The sequence below is a fragment of the Neopsephotus bourkii genome, unplaced genomic scaffold (assembly GCF_033783945.1).
Source record: "Neopsephotus bourkii isolate Nb327-2 ecotype Australia unplaced genomic scaffold, CSIRO-AGI_Nbou_v1 NB_689, whole genome shotgun sequence".
Lineage (NCBI taxonomy): Eukaryota > Metazoa > Chordata > Aves > Psittaciformes > Psittacidae > Neopsephotus > Neopsephotus bourkii.
In genome coordinates, this window is record NW_026901188.1 from 144,845 (window position 1) to 166,001 (window position 21,157).

Below are 21,157 nucleotides of genomic sequence, written 5' to 3' on the forward strand. Positions count from 1 at the left end.
TTGGGGAGGCTCTGGCAGGGGCAGCGCTGCGCCCGCACCCGCCGCTCCCTGCCCGGGGCGCTGCTGCCATCGTGTGGCCATGGCCGGTAAGTGCAGGCACGGGAACGGTGCCCCGCTCCTCGCCGTGTTTCTCTCCCTGCTCCTGCAGGAAAGGGGCTCCAGGGATGCTGGAGGGGAGCCCTTCATCAGGAACTCAGCAGCCTGTAGCGATGGGACAAAGGGTGATGGGGTCAAACTGACACAGGGGAAGTAAGCTCTGCTCCACGTCGGAGATCCCGCTGGAGGGGATGAGGTGTTACATGAATTGGTGGGGGACACAGGAGCAGCGCAATGCCCTGGGATGTACCTGGAGAAGCAGCTCCAGCCCTGCCGGACAAACCGTTGCCAGCAAAGCACCCTCGCGTTAGTTTTGCAAAGGAGAAAGTGGTCAAATGCTCGATGTCCATCACAGAAAGCAGCAGGATCTGGGGAAACCACGGCCTCAGGATGGGGCTGACGGGAAAGCGGAGTCTGGAGCAGCTGGAAGCCACACAACAGCCTGTGAAGAGCACTCACCCCTAAGTAATTCAAGGAGTGTGTAGGATGGAGCCATTTACTTTAAAGGGTGCTTTTGGGTTGCTTCTGCCAGAAGATGCAGGATTTACCAGTGAACATCGCTGCGGTGCTGCTTCAGCGCCAGTGCCAGGTCTGTGTGCCCATGGCCCCACGCTGCCTTTCACGGCTGAAAGGAGGGTTCCGTGTTCATTCCCCCCCTCCCTTCCTGCTTTCCTGGTGAGAGGAAGCAGGATTTTGTGCTTCCTTGGCGAATTCCTGACGCCTCCAACAGCGGCGTTTCCAGGTTCCTCAAGCTCGGCTGCGCTCACCAGAGACCACGCTGGGAGCTCGGGGCAGTGGAATGGACACCTCAGGTTGTCAGCACACCTGAATGCACCGGGAATCTCAACCCCATCGGGACTGCTTCCGTCCTCCCCCCTGTTTTGTGCTGTCAGAGCAGTTCCTGAGCCTCCATCTCGCTGGCCATGACGGGGATGAGCAAGTCCTGAGGTGAGTTCATGCATTGATGGAGCTGCTGGAGCGAGGCCAGAGGAGGCCACGGAGCTGCTGCGAGGGCTGGAGCAGCTCTGCTCTGGAGCCAGGCTGAGAGAGCTGGGCTGGGGCAGCCTGGAGAAGAGAAGGCTCCTGAAGGGGAGACCTGAGAGCAGCTCCAGTGCCTAAAGGGGCTGCAGGGAACCTGGAGAGGGGCTTGGGACAAGGGCCTGTAGGGCCAGGCCAAGGGGAATGGCTTGAACCTGCCCGAGGGGAGACTGAGCTGAGCTCTTAGGCAGAAGCTCTTCCCTGTGAGGGTGCTGAGGCGCTGGCACAGGGTGCCCAGAGAAGCTGTGGCTGCCCCATCCCTGGCAGTGCTCAAGGCCAGGTTGGACACAGGGGCTTGGAGCAAGCTGCTCCAGTGGAAGGGGTCCCTGCCCTGGCAGGGGCTGGAGCTGGAGGAGCTTTAGGGTCCCTTCCATCACACACCACTCCCTCATTCCCCCTCTCAGGACGCGCTGTGCACGTCGCAGGCCCCGCACCTCCGCCGGGAGCTGGCAGCCGGCGGGCGATAGGACCCGGCGGCGCCCTAGGGGCGGAGCATCCACGGGTAAGGGGTGGTTGCCGCGGCAACAGGAGACGCCCCGCCTGAGCCCGCCCTCCCGCGGGAGCGCTCTGCGCCTGCGCGGGGTCGCACGGGAGCGTGCCCCGCCCCGCCCGCCGCCGCCAGCCCCGGGGCCGCCATGAGGCGCGGCGAGCGGCGCGGGCCCGGGCCGGGCCCCGGCAAGGCCGCGCTGGAGGAACAGAGCCCGCAGCACAACGGCCCCGGGCCTGGGCCCACCCCCACTCCCAGCCCCGGCCTCGGGCCCGGCCCCCGCCGCAGCACCGAGTCCGAGGTCTTCGACGACGGCACCAACACGTTCTTCTGGTGAGAGCCGCCCCCCGCCGTGGCACGGCCCCGCTCCCCTCAGCCCCTCCGCGCCGCGGGCGGGGTGCGGGGGGGTCACCGGTACCGGGCGCGCGTTGTCCGCAGGTGCCCTGGCTCCTGCGCTGGGCCCGCGCTGTGCCAGGGGTCGCGCCGGGGCCCCGGGGGTGCTCCTCGGTGCTTAACGGCGGTGCTGGACCGAGCGTGGCCGCGGCACCGCCGTCCTGGCCGGGAGCCCTCCAGCAGCGCCCCCGAGCGGGTTCTCTCCTTAGCGGGTGCTTTGGGGGGGGCTCTCCGGCGCCGTAGGAGCCCCCGCGCTGTGCAGAGCCCTCCGTGCTCCATCCCTGTTGTCTTATGGGCACCGTCCCTCACTGCAAGAGAGACCTTGAGGTGCTGGAGCAGGGCCAGAGCAGGGCAATGGAGCTGGTGCAGGGCCTGGAGCCCAAGTGTGATGGGGAAGGGCTGAGGGACCTGGAGGGTTCAGATGGAGAAGAGAAGGCTCAGGGGGGACCTGATGGCTGCCTCCAACTGCCTGACAGGAGGATGGAGCCAGGAGGGGCTGGGCTCTGCTCCCAAGGAACAAGGGATGGGACAAGAGGAACCGGCCTCAAGCTGCACCAGGGCAGGTTTAGATGGAGCTGAGGAACAATTCCTGCCCCAGAGGGTGCTCAGGCATTGGAACAGGCTGCCCAGGGCAGGGCTGCAGGCACCGGCCCTGCAAGTGCTCACACCCCGTGGAGACGAGGCCTCGGTGCCATGGGTTAGGGGTGGCCTTGGCAGTGCTGGGGTAGGGGTTGGACTGGATGAGCTTGAAGCTCTTTTCCAACCTGGTTAATTCTGTAATCATTTATATGGGCTCCACTTTCTTCCCCTTCCCTCAGCCTTGGAAGAAGCCTTTTTCTGCCCAGTTCTTCCCTGTAGCCCTGCAGAGAGCTCAGCCTGTGCTAAAGCCCTGCAGGTCAGGGGTTCTCTATGGTCCTGGGCATGCTCCCTGCAGAAGCCATGACTGTTTGTTAGGCCAGGGGTAAAACAGTGCTTTGTTAAACTCGATCCTCCAGGAGGGGATGTGCTCGTACCTGGGAAAGCGCTTGTAAACCCCATCTTTGCTGGAGCTGTTGCAGAAATGCCCTTCAGCACACGTGTGTTTGCATGCAGAGGCTTCCTGTGCGGGTTAACCTCCCGTCCTCCCTGCCTGAGGCAGCCAGGCTGTCACTGAGGTCCCTTGTTGGAACATGAGCTGAGGGCGATGTGATTTGGCTCCAGTCTGACATTAAGGAGCAGCAGGGGGAGGGTGCTTGGCTCTCTCCCTGCCTGTCTGGGCACAAGTGGAGCAGAGGGTGTTGATGTGGATGAAGCTGCTGGTTCTGGTGATATTTCTGCTAGTGCAAACTGCAGAGGAGCACTGGGATGCTGCTGGGTCGCAGGGGGGCCTCTGCACAAGCCTGAGCTACGGAGGTGCCGCCAAGGACATCCTTGTCTTGAGGGCAGAGGAGCTTTCTTGGAGCACCCGGTAGCGTTGGCACATGTAGGCTGCTGAGTGCCTGGATCCTGCTGAGCCTGCGGAGTGGAGCCTCCTTATAAATGGAAAATGGGTAAAACGCTCCTTTTCTTCCTGCCTGCCTGAGGCGGCTCTTGCCTGGCGTCTTGTGGTGCCTTAAACACCGATGCTGGGTTTATTCTCTGCCCTCCCTCCTGTTGTGGGGCCGTCTGCCCCCGTGCAGCTCTGTCCTCAGAGGCTGTATGCGAGGCTCATTTGCCCCCATGAGCAGCTCTTCTGCAGGTCAGGTGCTCCGAGGAGCTTCCCCTTTGCCAGCTCGTCCCTTGCTGAGGGCAGTGAGGACGCGGCTGTTTGCAGCTTGGCCCATAGCTCACCTGGCTGCTTGCTTTCCCCCAGCAGTGCGAGTCCCTCGGGCTGCAGCAGCAGCTCAAAGCTTCTCAGAGGCTCCAGGCTTCTCCTGCTCTTCCTTTAGCCCCGTGCCCAAGAGCCCTGAGGGTGTGAGGGACTCCTTGGTCGGGACTCGGTTCTGAAGGGGCTGAGAATGGAGCTTACGCAGCCTAAGGAATTATCCCTGTGACCCTGGGGTTGCTCCTGTGCTGTGTGTGCAGAGGTGCTCATGGAAAACAGCAATGGAAGGGAGTAGGTGCCCTCTGTCTCTGAAGTGTGGAAAGTGTCTTTTCCCCCTGAAGTTCAGAAGCTGGGATAAGGTTTCCCACGTAGCTCAGTTTGGCACATTCAAGAGCCCGGGACTTGTAGACGCTGTCAGGAATCGTTCCAGAAGTGGTTCAGTTGGCAAAGGGAATTCTGCTGCTGTCAGTGCAGTCCCTGGGAAAAGTGGTGCTTCAGGTCCCTGCTCCATGTAACTCCTGCTAAAACTTGGAATGGCAAGTTATGTGCTATGTAACATCTGCATCTGTAATACCTAAACTTGGAGTGGCAAGTTACGTGCTATGTAATACCTGCATCTATAATACCTAAACTTGGAGTGGCAAGCTATGTGCTATATAATATCTACATCTATAACACATAAACTTGGAATGACAAGTTACGTGCTATGTAATATCTGTATCTATAAACATAAACTTGGAATGACAAGTTACGTGCTATATAATATCTACATCTATAACACATAAACTTGGAATGACAAGTTATGTTCTATAAAATATCTACATATATAATGCATAAACTTGGAATAATTTCTGTGCTGTATAATATCTATCTATATAATGCATAAACTTGGAATGACAAGTTACATGCTATATAGTTCATATTCAGTGTCAATCACTTGAAGCTGGGCAGGCCTGTGTTTGAGTTTCTAGGTGGGACAGCAGTCAGTGTGTCCTGACAGCTCTTGTGTCTCTGGGAAAGGCACCAGGCAGGAGCATTATGGAGCACATTGGTGGTTTCTGTATCTTTATCCCTGAACTCATTTCCAAGCATCTGTCCCAGCTATCAGGAGCTGGGAATGCCAGGCCTGCCTGGCAGGCTGTGCTCGGGGCAGTTCCCTGTTGTTTCCAGTACCTTTGATTGTTTCTTGCCTGTCTGCTTCCAGAATCAGCTTCTGAGCACAAACAAAGGGGCTCTTTGTGGCCGAGATGTTGACTCAGTTTTTGTATGGGGTGAGCACAGTGGATCCGATGTTTTTCCTGAGCTAGCATGGGGAAGGCCCTGGGTTGGTTGGGTTGGGTTGGGTTGTTAAATGCTGCCCCCCCCAGAGCACTCCACAGCATCCCTGTGGCTTTGCTTCTGTAACCCACACAAGAGTGGGTGCTGATGTGTTACGGGAGCAAACGTTCCTCCCCTCCCAGCAGCCAGTGAGAGGCAGCAGGAGGCAGGGGGGGTCTGGGATGTTCCAGCCTTGGGGTGCCCATTGGGGATCACCCGGTTCGGCATTGCGAGTGCTTCCCTCCTAACAGCTGGGTGCCTTTCAGAGCCTGTCTTTAACCCAAGCGGTGCAGCAAGGCATCCAGCCTTGAGTTAGAGGTGTTGGGATCTTCATCACCACCTTAGGATGCGACTGGGCCTTAGTTGCTTTTGCTAAGCTATACTTTGAATGTAATTCCCTTTCGTGTCCTCCGCTGGTTATTAATGTGTCCTGTCTCTGCATTGCCATCATGTGGCTGTGGTGTTGGCCATGAGGTTCTAGTGTGACAGCAGAGACCTGTGCAGCTCAGGGAGTTGAAGTTAAAAAGGGAGATAAGGAAAAGCCCCGGGAAGTGGTGGTGGGAGGCTCTCCATGGGCTGATGCAGCTTTGTAGGGGTTCCTTCTGCCTGGTTGCTGCAAGAAGCATGGAACATGGAGCAGGGGAAAGGGTCTCTGCCTGGGGGCTTTGGTTTATTTGGGCTTGTGAGAAACCCTTCCCGATGGCCAGCGCAGGGGCGCTCCGTTGGGAATGAGGATCCGTGCGTGCAGGGCAGCCGGGTTTGGAAACACAGCACTGGGAATCCCAGGGTGCTGAGGGTTGGGGGGGCCTTGAGGTTCAGGGGGACCGGAGGTGTCCAAGGTGGCGGAGGCTGGGTTGGCTGCAGCCCTTCCAAGGCACCATTCCCCATGCTCATGGGAAGCATCCGGTGCCTTTCCCACCACAGAGGCTCTGCTCTGTTTGCTGGTGCGTTCCTCAGCATCCAACCTGGCAGAGCCCCCCTGGCTGAGGTGCATGGGGCCAGGGCCCCGCTGTGTCCCCCCCGTGCTGTGCTCAGGAGGGAATGGAGCTGGTGCAGGGCCTGGAGCCCAAGTGTGATGGGGAAGGGCTGAGGGACCTGGGGGGTTCAGATGGAGAAGAGAAGGCTCAGGGGGGACCTGATGGCTGCCTCCAACTGCCTGACAGGAGGATGGAGCCAGGAGGGGCTGGGCTCTGCTCCCAAGGAACAAGGGATGGGACAAGAGGAACCGGCCTCAAGCTGCACCAGGGCAGGGTTAGATGGAGCTGAGGAACAATTCCTGCCCCAGAGGGTGCTCAGCCATTGGAACAGGCTGCCCAGGGCAGGGCTGCGGGCACCGGCCCTGCAAGTGCTCACACCCCGTGGAGACGAGGCCTCGGTGCCGTGGGTTAGGGGTGGCCTTGGCAGTGCTGGGCAATGGTTGGACCTGTTGGTTTTAAAGCTGTTTTCCATCCTGGTTGGTTCTGTGATCCTGTATCGGTGTCTTTTCTGTACACGCTCCAGTTTTTAAGGAGAACATGGGAAGATGGGGTGGGATTCAGTGCGAGGGGCTGGGGGGCAAAGGCAGGCCCCACTACCAGAAGCAATGCAAGGGGTGAACTGAGAGGCTTGGCACGGCAGGAGTGTGCAGGATTGGTTTCACCGGGGGACATCGCTTCCCTTGGGATGCTGGTGGTGGTGACAGGGAAACCTGCGTTATTTCACTTGGATGCCCAGGGTTTGAAGGAGGAGAGAGCCAGAGGGGGGGTGTAGAAGGACAGGGAAATGCTGGTGCAGGAAACTGCTCAGTGTCCCAGCTCTGCTGGTCTGGGATTTGTTGTGGATTCCATTCCCCCTTCCTGGCCTTGTCTCTTTTCCGATGCCCGTGCTTGCGGGCACTGCTCTCCCAGGGTTTGGACAGAAACCCCTCCAGTTCCAGCTGGAGCCTGCACCCTCCTGCTCCTGGTGCTCTGCCCAAGCTGTGACCAGTTCCAAGGGGAAGATCCCTGCTCTGCTTGCCCTGGCTCTGTTGAGGCTCCAGGCTGGGAGGACACAACCCTTCCTGCTGGTTCCTGCAGTGCGGGGCTGTGCTCAGTGTGTGCTGTTCACTGCTGGGTTAGAACCAATCCTTCCTGCAGTGCTGGGCTGTGCTCAGTGTGTGCTGTTCACTGCTGGGTTAGAACCAATCCTTCCTGCAGTGCGGGGCTGTGCTCAGTGTGTGCTGTTCACTGCTGGGTTAGAACCAATCCTTCCTGCAGTGCAGGGCTGTGCTCAGTGTGTGCTGTTCACTGCTGGGTTAGAACCAATCCTTCCTGCAGTGCTGGGCTGTGCTCAGTGTGTGCTGTTCACTGCTGGGTTATTGCAGGTGTGTGGGGACAGAACCAATCCTTCCTGCAGTGCTGGGCTGTGCTCAGTGTGTGCTGTTCACTGCTGGGTTATTGCAAGTGTATGGAGACAGAACCAATCCCTCCTGCAGGTTCATTCCTCCCGGCTTCCCTCGTGTTTCTGTTGGCCTCTGTGGCTGCTGGAGCTGCTTCCCTTCTTGCCCTGTTCCAGGTGATGTGGAGTTCTGCTTTCCCCCTCAGCTGCGGAGGATACCCTGTGTACCTGTGCTTACTTGCCCTTTGCCTCCCCTCCCCTTCTCCCTTTGTTCCTGTGGCAGGTAGGGTGTGTGATGCTCTGCTGCCTCTGGCAGCTCTCATCACTGTCACACTTGCAGTTTCCTGGTTGGAGCTGCCAACGTGCTCTTCCCACAAAGCAAACTGATGGAGATGCGCTGTCATTGTGGCTTCTGGGCTTCATGCTAGCCTGAAAGGACATTTGCACCAGAGGGACCTGGAGCTGTTGGAGCGAGGCCAGAGGAGGCCATGGAGCTGCTGCGAGGGCTGGAGCAGCTCTGCTCTGGAGCCAGGCTGAGAGAGCTGGGCTGGGGCAGCCTGGAGAAGAGAAGGCTCCTGAAGGGGAGACCTGAGAGCAGCTCCAGTGCCTAAAGGGGCTGCAGGGAACCTGGAGAGGGGCTTGGGACAAGGGCCTGTAGGGACAGGGCAAGGGGAATGGCTTGAACCTGCCCAAGGGGAGACTGAGCTGAGGTCTCGGTCCCTTCCAACACAAAGTGCTCTGATTCTGTGAGTAACCACATTGAACACTTGATGCCAGAGAATCTGGCTTCAGTTGGAGGTGAGAACTGAGCTGAAAGGAACATGAGGAGATGCAGAACCTGTTGTTCCCCGTGCAACAGAGGAGCCTCCTGGGTTCCAGGCTGATGGTTGCAGCACCAGTAATAAAGGAAAACAGCACCCATGACGTGCTCCAACACTGACCGCATGCCTTGCTGCCAACGCCCCACAAGGGTGGATGGAGGCAGGCCATCGTTGCTCTACGAGGCAGGTTTCTAGATGTGTTTGAGTGAGGACTTGCTCAGAACTGAAGTTGTGGCAATTTACACGATGCTGAATGCATTGAAAAAGTCATTGACTCCATCTGGGTGCTCAGGAGGTGAAATGATCCGGGGGAAGTCACTGTTTCTGGGTTTGGTTTAGTAGCCTCTTAGATACTGGTTTCAAGAAAGTTAAAATAAACCACGTCAAATACAGTGCAGAGCCTTGCATTTAACATGAGCTTTTTTTTTTCTGATCAGCATACAGGGCGGGGAGAAATTTGATGAAATTCAACAAGGGCAAGGGTAGAGTCTGGCATCTGGGGAAGAACAACCCCATGTACCAGTACAGGCTGGGGACTGACCTGCTGGGAAGTAGCGAAGGGGAAAGGGACCTGGGGGTGCTGGTGGATAGGAGGATGACCATGAGCCAGCAATGTGCCCTTGTGGCCAAGAAGGCAAATGGCATCCTGGGGTGCATTAGAAAGGGGGTGGTTAGCAGGTCAAGAGAGGTTCTCCCTCTCTATTCTGCCTTGGTGAGGACGCATCTGGAATACTGCATCCAGTTCTGGGCCCCTCAGTTCAAGAAGGACAGGGAACTGCTTGAAAGAGTCCAGCGCAGAGCCACAGAGATGATGAAGGGAGTGGAACATCTCCCTTATGAGGAGAGGCTGAAGGAGCTGGGTCTCTATAGTTTGGAGAAGAGGAGACTGAGGGGTGACCTCATCAGTGTTCACAAATATGTAACGGGTGGGTGCCAGGATGATGGAGCTAGGCTTTTTTCAGTGATATCCAGTGATAGGACAAGGGGCAATGGGTGTAAACTGGAGCATAGGAGGTTCCACGTTAACATCAGGAAGAACTTCTTTACTGTGAGAGTGCCAGAGCACTGGAACAGGTTGCCCAGGGGGGTTGTGGAGTCTCCCACATTGGAGATATTCAAGGCCCGCCTGGACAAGTTCCTGTGTGATGTACTCTGGGTCACCCTGCTCTTGCAGGGGGGTTGGACCAGATGATCTCTTGAGGTCCCTTCCAACCCTTGGGATTCTGTATTACATACATGTGTAAATGCAATGGGCAAGGGCCTGCTCTGATGCAGGTGAATCCGAGCATCCCCTCCGGCCCCTGGTGCGGTGCCCCCGTTGAGAGGCTGGGGTTCAGACCTTCAGCTCCCGCAGGTTTCAAAACAGGCTCCTCATCACGTGGCTCTGGTGAATGTGAAGTATGTGAAGTGTGAATCACCTGCGCTTCAGCATCCGGGGCGGCTGGGCCAGGGCAGGATGCATCCGTCCAGCAGGAAGCTTGTCCTCTGAAGCCGCCTTGGGGTTTGGAGCCTTTTGGACACGTTGACTCTTTCCTCACTTTGGGAATACTCGGAGGTCCTCTTGCTCTCCCTCTGGAGCTGGTTAGTGTGAGCCCTGGGGACTGCCAGGCAGGAGAGTGTTAAACACCCAGCACCTTCCCAGCAGTGACAGAAGAGGATTGCATCTGCTTATGAGGTATTGCATGTGTCTTCCAGTGGGATTAAAAGGATGCTGTGAGCAGTGGCTGTGCTTGGGATTAGGCAGAAAATGTAGCTCACAGTAGTGCTTACCTTCACTTTCAGAGCAGTTCTAGGCAGGTTACTGGGGGTGGTGTTTGAAGCTAGGTCAGTGGGCTGCTTGGCAGTCCTCGGTGAGCTCTGGTTTATCGAGCAGTGTACATGTACAAACCTGGGTCTTTTGGTATAAAATGGAAATGTAATGCTAGCTTTCAGTCCAATAGAATATAAAAAGAAAACTGAAATAGAACCAGTACGTACAAGTGTCCATCACAGTCGTTTTCATTCAGTTTTTCGGGTCTCTAAGCTTGATGCTTGATACTTGTGTTGCTTGTATAAAGAGATGTTGTGTAGACCTTTAAAACAGACTTGTGTCTGTATGGTTTGATCTTAAATGCCCATTTAAGACTTCCCATGCTTCTGAGCTGAGGTCAGAGAAGTTTTCCACTCAACAATAAATGGCTTCTCATTAGGGAAGGGGTGTTCGCCTTGAAATCAAAGAGCAGAGTGGGAACTGTGTGTGTTGTAGTCAGTAGGTGCATGTGTGTGGTGTCAGCTGGCTGCAGTGCGTTCCCCTCTTCACTCCTGGTCTGACTGTGGGTACTTGGCTCCTTTCCTTTCCCACCCAAATCAGTGGGAGCTTCCCTCGGATGGGGGAGTGAGCTTGTGGCTGCACACACAGCGGCAGCATGCTGTACCAGTGTGCTACAGCATCCGGATGCAGGCTTTAACAGCCTGGATCAGCAGCCACCAAGCTTTGCTGGGGAGCTTGGCTGGCACGGCAGAGCTGGTTCAGCAGAAACCCCTTGTGCAGGGATAGCTGCATGTGGTTCTGAGGGCACCAACCTCTGGTTCTGTGGGCACCCACTTCTAGCCATGAGGCTGTAGCTGCCCTTCAGCTCCAAGCTGGGATGAAACCACAAGCTACAGGAAATAAGGCATCTAGGGGCAGCTTTGCAATTCTTCCAATTGCAGCTGGTCTCATTCAGAAAAGGGGGGTTAATGGCTAGTTTTCCTTGTAAGGCACAATCCCCATAGCTGGGGTGAATTCCCTTCTGTTCCATTGTTCGTCTGCTGCAGTTTTCATTACCTGGCCTGAAGGAGCGGGGCAGCAGCACTGCCAGGTCCATACCTGACAAAGCAGGAGAGGGACCTGGTGGGTTTGGATCTCTGTTAGCACAGGTGCTGCTGGGCTTTCCAAGCTGCTGTTGGTCCCTTGGCAAGTGTCTGCCCATGTCCTCCTTAACTCCAGGCTCAAGGGGAACATGAGCAAGACCTGTCCTTGCGCAGGCTCCTGTCAGTGCGAGTGCACAATGGGCTGGGAACTAAATTGAGTGCCATTGTAAACCCTGCTTTCTGTGCTGTGCAATCCCTAAAACAGCTTTAGTGCTGTGGAGCCCTGTGTGTGTGCTGGACTGGCTGAGGCTTCACTGACGGATGGAACTTCTGCTCTCTGATGCCAATTTTCTCTCCTCTGCATTGTAGGAGAGCTCATACCTTAACAGTCCTCTTCATCCTCACGTGTGCGCTGGGCTACGTGACCCTGCTTGAAGAAACACCTCAAGACACAGCCTACAACACAAAGAGGTAAATGCTTGAGAAGGGCTTCCTAGGAGGTGTTTTACATGAGGGCAGCTGCATGAACAGCTCACTGTACCTTGGGCATAAGCCACCTCAGGTGACCTTTGCATTAAGCTGTTTCAAGGGCTGAACCTTAGTGACAACCAAGTGTAAGTCTAAGCTCCTCTGCTGCTGCTCCGTGAGCTTCATCCCTAATCAGGTCAGTGTCACTGACTCCCATAGCAGTGAGTGGCCAGGTTGGGCATGGCTTGAAGCAGCCTGCTCTAGTGGAAGGTGCCCTACCCTAATGTGGTTGAATTTCTCCTCTTTTTAAAGGAATACAGCAGGGAACCCAAAGTGGGAAGAAAAGTGGTCTTCTCAAAAGCTAAGTGTATCCTAAAGATGAGGGGGATGCTTACAGACTGCAAAGCATCCTTGCTGTCAGCATGGAAGTCATTCTGGTTTCTACTGGTCTGGTTTCTTAACTACAACACTCTGTTAACTACAACCCTTGCTATTGAAGGGTTCCTTCCTATTTTTCACATTTTCTGAAGTGACTCAGATTGCAGCATTCATTGTCGTGGAGATGCAGGAATTGGGCTATTTCCTGAGATAACCTCGCTTGTTGCTCTGCCATTTACACAATAGATGTGGCACATGTAACTCACACACGTGTGCTGAGCTGAGGGTTTGTGTTTTCACTTGAGGGCGTGGAATGGAACAAGTTGAACGCTGTGTGTGCCCTGTCTGGAGCTGGGAAAGCTGCTGCAAGGCTTTGGGGGGCACAAATGGCATCTTAGTCCCAGTGAGCCCAGGGAGCGGATGGAGCTGTGACATTCCCTGCGGTGGCAGCTCAAGTAAAGAAGGGGAAAAGCTGGAAGAGAAGTGATGACACATCGGTGGGCAGTAATACAGATCCGAGGTGACTCAGTGGAGTATCTTACTGTTGGGATTAGAGCCTTTGCTGCTTTAATAGAAACAAACCAGAGAAGATTAAGCAGCAGATTAACCTTACTTTCATGAAATACAAGTTGCTTTCTGCATATTCAGTGGAGGGAATAATGTGCCCTGTTGTTAAAATCCATTTAACAGCACCATACCAGGCAGTAGCAGTGAGTGTCTCTCTCCAGGTTCTGGAGAGGGGCTTGGGACAAGGGCCTGTAGGGCCAGGCCAAGGGGAATGGCTTGAACCTGCCCGAGGGGAGACTGAGCTGAGCTCTTAGGCAGAAGCTCTTCCCTGTGAGGGTGCTGAGGCGCTGGCACAGGGTGCCCAGAGAAGCTGTGGCTGCCCCATCCCTGGCAGTGCTCAAGGCCAGGTTGGACACAGGGGCTTGGAGCAAGCTGCTCCAGTGGAAGGGGTCCCTGCCCGTGGCAGGGGTTGGAGCTGGAGGAGCTTTAAGGTCCCTTCCAACACAAACCAGGCTGGGATCCTATTGTATGATCCTATGCATGTTCTTTGATGCCTTCTTCAGTGCTGGCTGTGGAATGCTGCCTGCAGTATCTAGATGCAAAACTACTTGAAAAGCAGCATCCTGAGAACTGGTTATGCTCTTCCAAATGTTGTTTTTTGTTGTTGGTTTTGAAGGCTGCATCTGTTTCCACTCAGGCTTCACCCTTGTGCTGCTGCCACAGCCACCCAAGCTGCATGGTGGCTTCAGAGGCAGCAGTTAACTGCCAAATCATTGCTTCTTCCAAGCTGAGATCAGTGCAGACACAACACAAGTCCTGTGGGCCTTTCCTAAGCTCTGCCTTGGCCCTGATTTACAGAGGGGATGGCAGAGTCTGTGTTGTTCACACGCTCTTTACACTCGGTTTTCAGTGAACTCCTTTCTGATCTCCATTGAGTCTCTTTTCAAAGGGCTTTGAGGTAGGGGCTAAGCCAAGTTTAGCACCATCAAGTGTAAAGGATTCCAGCTCACCTCGTGTCCCAGCCATTCTCCTCTTTAGCATCTGGGTGCGTGCTGCTCTTACATCTCATTGTTCCTGACCTATTTTATGTGGCTCTTTAAGTGTGTATTTGGACAAGAAGAGGCACTTCAGAGCAGGAGTAAGATGGTCACAGCATGCAGGAGTAGATCCATATCCCCAGCTTGCACAGGTTGTTGCCTGTGGCTTCCATGGCTTAAAATCCCTTCTCCTAGCCTGTGATCTCGCTCAGTCTTCACGGAGAGCTGTCGTGTGGTTTGATCTAAACCCTTGGCCAGCATGAGGCTGTCTCCGTGTGCAGATATTTCATGGTGATGCTGTCCTTAATGAACAGCAGTGGGTTTGTTACCAGTGAGCAGGGTCTGTAGCTGTCATGCTCTTTTATTTCCAAGCTCTGCACAATGACAGTGGAGCAGTGTCCTGGCCTTGAGTGTGCACTCTAAATACATGGTCACAAAGGCTTGAACCTCCTTTGAGCTCTTGCTGGGAGGTGCCCAAATGCCTGTGAACTGCATTAGGTGCTTAGAGCAGAGCGTTTCCTTGGGGTAAATACACAATTGCTTTGCTAGCTGCTGTTGCTGTGGCTCCTGGGCTCACTGAAGCAGTAAGGAGTGAGCTGAGGTCCCAGCTTCTCCCCTATAAGGTCTCTTCCTCCATTCTCTTCAGGAAGGAACTGAGGGCAGGGTGGGTGATGGGATTTGTGCAACAGCTCAGCAGCAGAAATGATGGACAAGGAACAAATCGGAGCATGAACCTCTGAGGTCATGGGGTGTGGTGTCTACAGGCAGGATTCATACGTGTATCTGTTCACATGCTGCCATTTGGTGCCATTTCCCTCCCTGCAGCGTGTCAGGGCAAGGGAAGGAGGGTTAGGTTTGTATGGTAGGGTTTATAGATTTGTCCCAGCTGTGAATCCAGTCTGAGTTCACTGGGATCATGCCCAGAGGCGTTGGTGGGATCGTGTGGTGCGTGCAGTCAGGTTCCCTCTCTTGCAGAGGCTCTTGGGAATTCACTTCATAGCCAGAGACGTTGCATCAAAGCCTGTCTCATCAGTGAGGCTTCTTACTCACACAGCTCTGCAGCATTCAGAGCAGCCTTGGAAGAGCCCAGCCCCTCTGACAGCCACCCTTCAGCACCCAGGAGGAGCTGACAGGATTGAGCTCCAGCTCTGAGGGCAGCCAAGTGCATGTTCAGCCTCCCCCTGTGCATAGAGTGGCTGTGGGACAAACCCCCATCTCCCTGATACCTTGAACGCTGTGCAGAGGTTCTGGGGGAAAGGGCTCATATTTTTCCATATAGAACCACATCCAGGTTTAAAGAGTCCTGTGTGCAGTGGGTTGTGCATTGAATTTCGAACCATGAAACGCTCTCTTCTAAGGTGCCCTTTCACACTGGTTTTGGTAAGAGCAGCTCCCTGCTCAGCCCTGGTAATGGATCGAGGGCTATTTGGGAGCTGATGCCCTCCAGCTCCTGTTGCTGAACACCCACCGAGATGACAAGGTGAGGTGGTTGTTCACACACCTCCTGTGCAGCTCGTGGTACCACTGGGGAATGGCACCAGCCGTGCTGCTGCCCTGCAGCAGTGGGAGCTGCCGCATGAAACACCATGAACAAAGGGCAATAGAGAGATGCTCATAGACAGGATCCATTGTCTTGTGCCTCTGTATCGACCCCTACACCAACACAGACAACAGCTTCTGTGTGCTGCTGCAACCCTTGCTGTGCTCTTCTCTTCTTTGGTTCAGTGCTAAAGTGAGTTTTGTAGCACACTTTGCTGTTTAGTGTCTTCCAAAACAGGAGGCCACAAGGGTGATCAGGGCCTGGAGCACCTCCACTATGGAGACAGGCTGAGAACACTGGGGCTGTTCAGCCTGGAGAAGAGAAGCTGCATGGAGACCTCAGAGCAGCTTCCAGTGTCTGAAGGGGACTGCAAGGATGCTGGAGAGGGAGGGACTCTCCATTAGGGACTGGAGTGACAGGAAAAGGGGTGATGGGTTCAAATGGAAACAGGGGACGCTCAGGTTGGGTGTAAGGCAGAAGCTCTTCCCTGTGAGGGTGCTGAGGCGCTGGCACAGGGTGCCCAGAGAAGCTGTGGCTGCCCCATCCCTGGCAGTGCTCAAGGCCAGGTTGGACACAGGGGCTTGGAGCAAGCTGCTCCAGGGGAAGGGGTCCCTGCCCATGGCAGGGGTTGGGACTGGATGATCTTAAGCTCCTTTCCAGCCCAAACCAGTCCATGATTCCCAGTGTGCTGCTCCAGAAGATCCGTTTGCCGTGGCCATCGGGCTGCTTGCAGGGGATCCCAGAGGATCTCTTACCTCCCCTCACACTAACCCAGCAGGCCAAGCTGCTGGGCAGGCTTCGAAAGAGCTGTGTGAGGAGGCAGCTGAGGGATGCTGAGGGGAGAACATGGGTGAACTCCTCCAGCTGGGCCTGCAGCTGATCCCAGCAGAGCTGCTGTTGGCCTCAGTGGGTGTCAGGAAAGGGAACTGAATTAAGTTCCTAGGGTGGTTTAGATTCAGGTCATCTCCAGCTTTGGGGCAGTTACCCTTGCAAGGACTAAAGCAGTGATCCTGGCTGTCCTGGTTCATGCAGTGGTTGTGAGCAGACACGTGTAGTTGCAGGACACAGAATGCAGATGTTTCTGTGGACGTGTACATTTGTACTAGCAGTGTGTCTAAATACAGGCTCAAGATGCAGAATGTTCTCATTCTTGAGATCAGCTGAAAGCCGTCAGCAGCTTCAGCTCTGAGCCTCCTGATGGGCTCTTCACTCATTCAGTAGGTAATTCTGTCGTGCTCCCAGTGTCAGGAAGCGAGCTGAAGAGCTGATACAACTGCAAGGTAAATCCTGGTTTTGCATTCAGGAAGCACAGACGTTGGCACTCAGAGGTGAATGTCACAGAATGGTGTTCATAAATCCCTTTGGTTTCTCTTTGGGTAGGAGTTTGTGAACTGTGTCAATAGGAGTTCCTGGTGTGTGACAGCTCCTCAAGGAAAGACATGTTCTTGGGTATTTTATTTTCTTTTTATTTTAGAATCATAGAATCATAGAACAGTCAGGATTGGAAAGGAGCTTAAGATCATCCAGTTCCAACCCCCTGCCATGGGCAGGGACACCTCACACTAAACCATGGCACCCAAGGCTCTGTCCAACCTGGCCTTGAACACTGCCAGGGATGGAGCATTCACAACCTCCCTGGGCACCCATTCCAGTGCCTCACCACCCTCACAGGAAAGAACTTCTTCCTTAGATCCAATCTAAACTTCCCCTGTTTCAGTTTGAACCCATTACCCCTTGTCCTGTCACTGCAGTCCCTAATGAAGAGTCCCTCCCCAGCATCCCTATAGGCCCCCTTCAGACACTGGAAGCTGCTCTGAGGTCTCCACGCAGCTTCTCTTCTCCAGGCTGAATTTTATTGGGTATTTTATTTTCTCTGGCTCCTGCAAATGGAGCCCTTTTATTTGCAGCCCAGGGTTGCAGCACCGGCTGCAGACAGCCCCTTTTGTGGGGTGGGAGGTATTGCTCAGTGTCATCTCTTCAGCCGGCTCTTAACAGGGTAATGTGAGGAAGCAGGAAAGGTCTATTGGGAGTTCAGATGCAGTGGAAAGCATTTTTGGATCGCTTTGCACTGTTGCATCCATTAGGACTAAAGGAGCATGCCCAAGTTGAGACCATGGGCTTGAGGGAAAACAGGAGCCTCTGGAAAAGAAAAGGGATTGGGTGCATGGGAGGTGTTTAAAATCTCAGTTACCTAAAATCTGAGGAGATGTTTAAGTTGATGTCAGGTACATTGAGATGATGCCACCTGACTGGTACCTCAGTACAGGTCTGGTCCTCATGCTGAACGATGGGGTCCTGAGGGTGAGGGCGTTTGGATGTGAGTGTTCTCATTTCTTATTTGCAAAGGAAAGCTGCATTGAAAACCATGCTGCGTGTAATGAGTGCGTTTCAAATCCTGGGTCTTGACTGCTGCGTGCTGGTTTGATTGGTCTGGATCTCCTGCTGGAGCCTTCTGTGCCCTAAAAGTTCAGTTCCACACCGGCTGAATCTTACACGTGGGCTGCTGCATCCCTTGTGAAAGCCACTGGGACAGGAGTTGGTTTCTCATGGAATCACAGGATGATTTGGGTTGGAAGGGACTTAAAGCTCATCCAGTTCCAACAGCTTCTCCTGTTCTGCCTAAGAGCTCAGCTCAGTCTCCCCTCGGGCAGGTTCAAGCCATTCCCTTTGGGCCCTTGTCCCAAGCCCCTCTCCAGGTTCCCTGCAGCCCCTTTAGGCACTGGAGCTGCTCTCAGGTCTCCCCTTCAGGAGCCTTCTCTTCTCCAGGCTGCCCCAGCCCAGCTCTCTCAGCCTGTCCAGCTCTAACCAAGCCTTTCCTCAGCTCTCAGCCGGATCAGTCCCTTCCCCATCTCACTCTGGTCACACACAGAGATGGTGCCTCCTGGAAGGGACAGGATCAGGACAGTCCTTAAGCAGGACTTAACTGTGCAGGTCTGGCCTGAGGGTGCTTGGGATGCAGCTCTGGGTCTTCAGTGTCCTTGGGCTCATGGTCTGATAATGCTTTTTGGTTCTTTAATGTCTCGCTCACCTTCTGTTAGGCTCCATGTAAAGTCCCAGCTCTTGACCAGCAGCAGTGTTTGGGCTGATCTGCTCCTCCTTGTCTTTGCTTGAGTATGGAAATGTTTTGGAGTGGTGATGTTCATTTGCAATTGCACCGAAGCTCTCTTGGTGCAGCTCTCAAGCTTAGAGTGTCTCCCTGCTAAATTGTAAGTGTGTATCTGCCAGAATGGGCATAAAGCTTCTCAAAGGGGAAGCATTTGACATCCGTGCATCTCGTGCTGACCTGCAGGCCAAGGCTCATTGTGTGCATCAAGGCACTGCTCCTTCTGCTTCCTTTGGGCTGGAGGAGTTCTTGGCCAGATCAGGCTTTTCCCCTGGCTTGATGGCTAGGAGGAAGTGACAGCAACACGCAAGGGAATGGAAGCTGGTGGGGAGTGAACTTTGGGGTTTGAGACAGGCTGACAAGCAAATTGCTGCTTGAAAGTACAGGAATTTATACCTGTTTCCCTGAAACATAATCTCCAAAAGGCATCTCTTTATGAGGGACATGGTTGGTAATTAGGAAACAGAGACCAGACATACTTTCCATCAAAGAGTATCATTTCCAGTGTCATTAGAAGGTGCAGCAACGTGAGCAGCTTGTTCTGTTTCTCCCTTGCAGAGGTATCGTTGCCAGTATCTTGGTTTTCCTGTGTTTTGGAGTGACGCAAGCTAAAGATGGACCATTTTCAAGACCTCACCCAGGTAATTCACCTTGCTGGAGTCACGTATTTCTGGTAAATGGCATGGTTTATGGTGCACATAAATGTTTGTTCCTTGTAGAGAAGGTAAGTAGTAATTTAAATAGTAAGAGAGGTTCGTTACTACACACTTACCTCCTAGCTTCCACCCCGCCTCCAAACAGCATGCAGAGCATCCTGTGCTTCCAGGCTGCGTGTCCACTGGGTATTTCTTGTTGGATCTCCCTGCTCTGGCTTCCTGTTGGGAGTAAAAAGCTTTGTGTGAGCTGCCACATTCTTGGAACCTGAACTTCCCCTGTTTACCCCTCATTTCTGCACTGGGACTGCACGTCTGACCATGCATCCGCTCGCTGGAGCACTGCACTCCCTTTGCCTATGCCCATTATCCCCTGTTTATCCCTCATTTCTGCACTAGGACTGCACGTCTGACCATGCATCCGCTCGCTGGAGCACTGCACTCCCTTTGCCTATGCCCATTATCCCCGTTTATCCCTCATTTCTGCACTGGGACTGCACGTCTCACCATGCATCCGCTCGCTGGAGCACTGCACTCCCTTTGCCTATGCATTATTTTTATCCCTCATTTCTGCACTGGGACTGCACGTCTGACCATGCATCCTCTCGCTGGAGCACTGCACTCCCTTTGCCTATGCCCATTATCCCCTGTTTATCCCTCATTTCTGCACTGGGACTGCACGTCTGACCATGCATCCGCTCGCTGGAGCACTGCACTCCCTTTGCCTATGCCCATTATCCCCTGTTTATCCCTCATTTCTGCACTGGGACTGCACGTCTGACCATGCATCCGCTCGCTGGAGCACTGCACTCCCTTTGCCTATGCCCATTATCCCCTGTTTACCCCTCATTTCTGCACCGGGACTGCACGTCTGACCATGCATCCGCTCGCTGGAGCACTGCACTCCCTTTGCCTATGCCCATTATCCCCTGTTTATCCCTCATTTCTGCACTGGGACTGCACGTCTGACCATGCATCCTCTCGCTGGAGCACTGCACTCCCTTTGCCTATGCCCATTATCCCCTGTTTATCCCTCATTTCTGCACCGGGACTGCACGTCTGACCATGCATCCGCTCGCTGGAGCACTGCACTCCCTTTGCCTATGCCCATTATCCCCTGTTTATCCCTCATTTCTGCACTGGGACTGCACGTCTGACCATGCATCCTCTCGCTGGAGCACTGCACTCCCTTTGCCTATGCCCATTATCCCCTGTTTATCCCTCATTTCTGCACTGGGACTGCACGTCTGACCATGCATCCTCTCGCTGGAGCACTGCACTCCCTTTGCCTATGCCCATTATCCCCTGTTTATCCCTCATTTCTGCACTGGGACTGCACATCTGACCATGCATCCGCCCACTGGAGCACTGCACTCCCTTTGCCTGTGCCCATTATCCACAATAGCTGATGGAGCAGAGGCACCTGATTGTGATTGTAAAGGTTTCTAGTAAGGCTGTAGGTCCTGAAAGCATTTGAAAGCACAGCACAAAGCCTCTTCCCTGTAGGGTTATATCAGGTGAATATGAACTTGTTAAAGTATCTTTGATCTTTAGCTTATTTTTAGCTGTGAATCACTGAGAAAGAATTACGGGCATTTATATAGACTCACACCATATTCCTGAAAGCATTAGGCTGTCCTATAGTCAGATAAAGCTGTAAGTACTTCCTATGCCAAACATTTAACCTCCCAGTTATGGAATGCTATTCCTTATGAGAAACAGCAGGTATGTTAAAAGCCTCAGTTCTAGAGCAATGCCCACAGCACACCTCTGGTTGATTCACAGGTTGGCATTCCTAAGGTCTTTTAAATAGCAGGTTTTAGTCTTTCCCTTCTGTTACAGTTAATTGTGGTTCCTCCTGTAAGACCAATTGCTGCTTTTAAGGACATGGGTGGTATTTGGGTGCTTTCAGTGTCGAACATCCATCCAGTGATTGTGTCTGGGATGGAAGTCAGGTTTGCTCCCTAGAAGAAAGCAGTGCAAACTGGAAGGGGATGGTCCACAGATGTCTGCAGCCAACTTCTAGCCTAGGCTGAGCCACCTCTGCATGTTCCTGTCTCAGAAACAGCAGGTGCTGGTCTGGATTGGAGTCTGTCTCAGCAGATGTGAACCCTCCATTTGGTTCAATCACATATTGAGCCACCTCAGACACTGAGTGCATTGAGGAGAGCAGCATCATTGTGCATCCTCTGCAGGCCTTGAGGCCCAGCCTCAGCTCTCCACTTACAGAGAGTGCCTTGGGAAGCTCCCATGAGGCAGCCCAGTGGTGCTGTTCCAGGAGACAGATCTCATCCCAAAGGAACTGCGGCGCAGGCCGTCCGTGCGTGCTGCTTCCATTTATAGGGCAGG

General features: G+C 54.1%; 1 protein-coding gene across 4 annotated transcripts in view; it reads left to right on the top strand.

Moving 5' to 3' along the window:
* Positions 1 to 1,729: 1,729 nt before the first annotated feature.
* The window catches only part of PTDSS2 (phosphatidylserine synthase 2), a 38,904-nt gene continuing 19,476 nt past the window's right edge, over positions 1,730 to 21,157 (top strand). Inside the window, exons 1-4 of one of the 4 annotated variants that reach the window (XM_061353608.1) lie at positions 1,730 to 1,850; positions 1,893 to 1,954; positions 11,492 to 11,593; positions 18,714 to 18,796. In XM_061353608.1, coding sequence (XP_061209592.1) covers positions 1,770 to 1,850; positions 1,893 to 1,954; positions 11,492 to 11,593; positions 18,714 to 18,796 — 328 coding nt within the window. In that variant the 5' untranslated portion in view covers positions 1,730 to 1,769. Of the gene's footprint in view, positions 1,955 to 3,428; positions 3,544 to 9,945; positions 9,966 to 11,491; positions 11,594 to 18,713; positions 18,797 to 21,157 lie in introns of those variants that run through there. The other 3 variants (XM_061353607.1, XM_061353609.1, XM_061353610.1) reach the window with 3 other exon arrangements.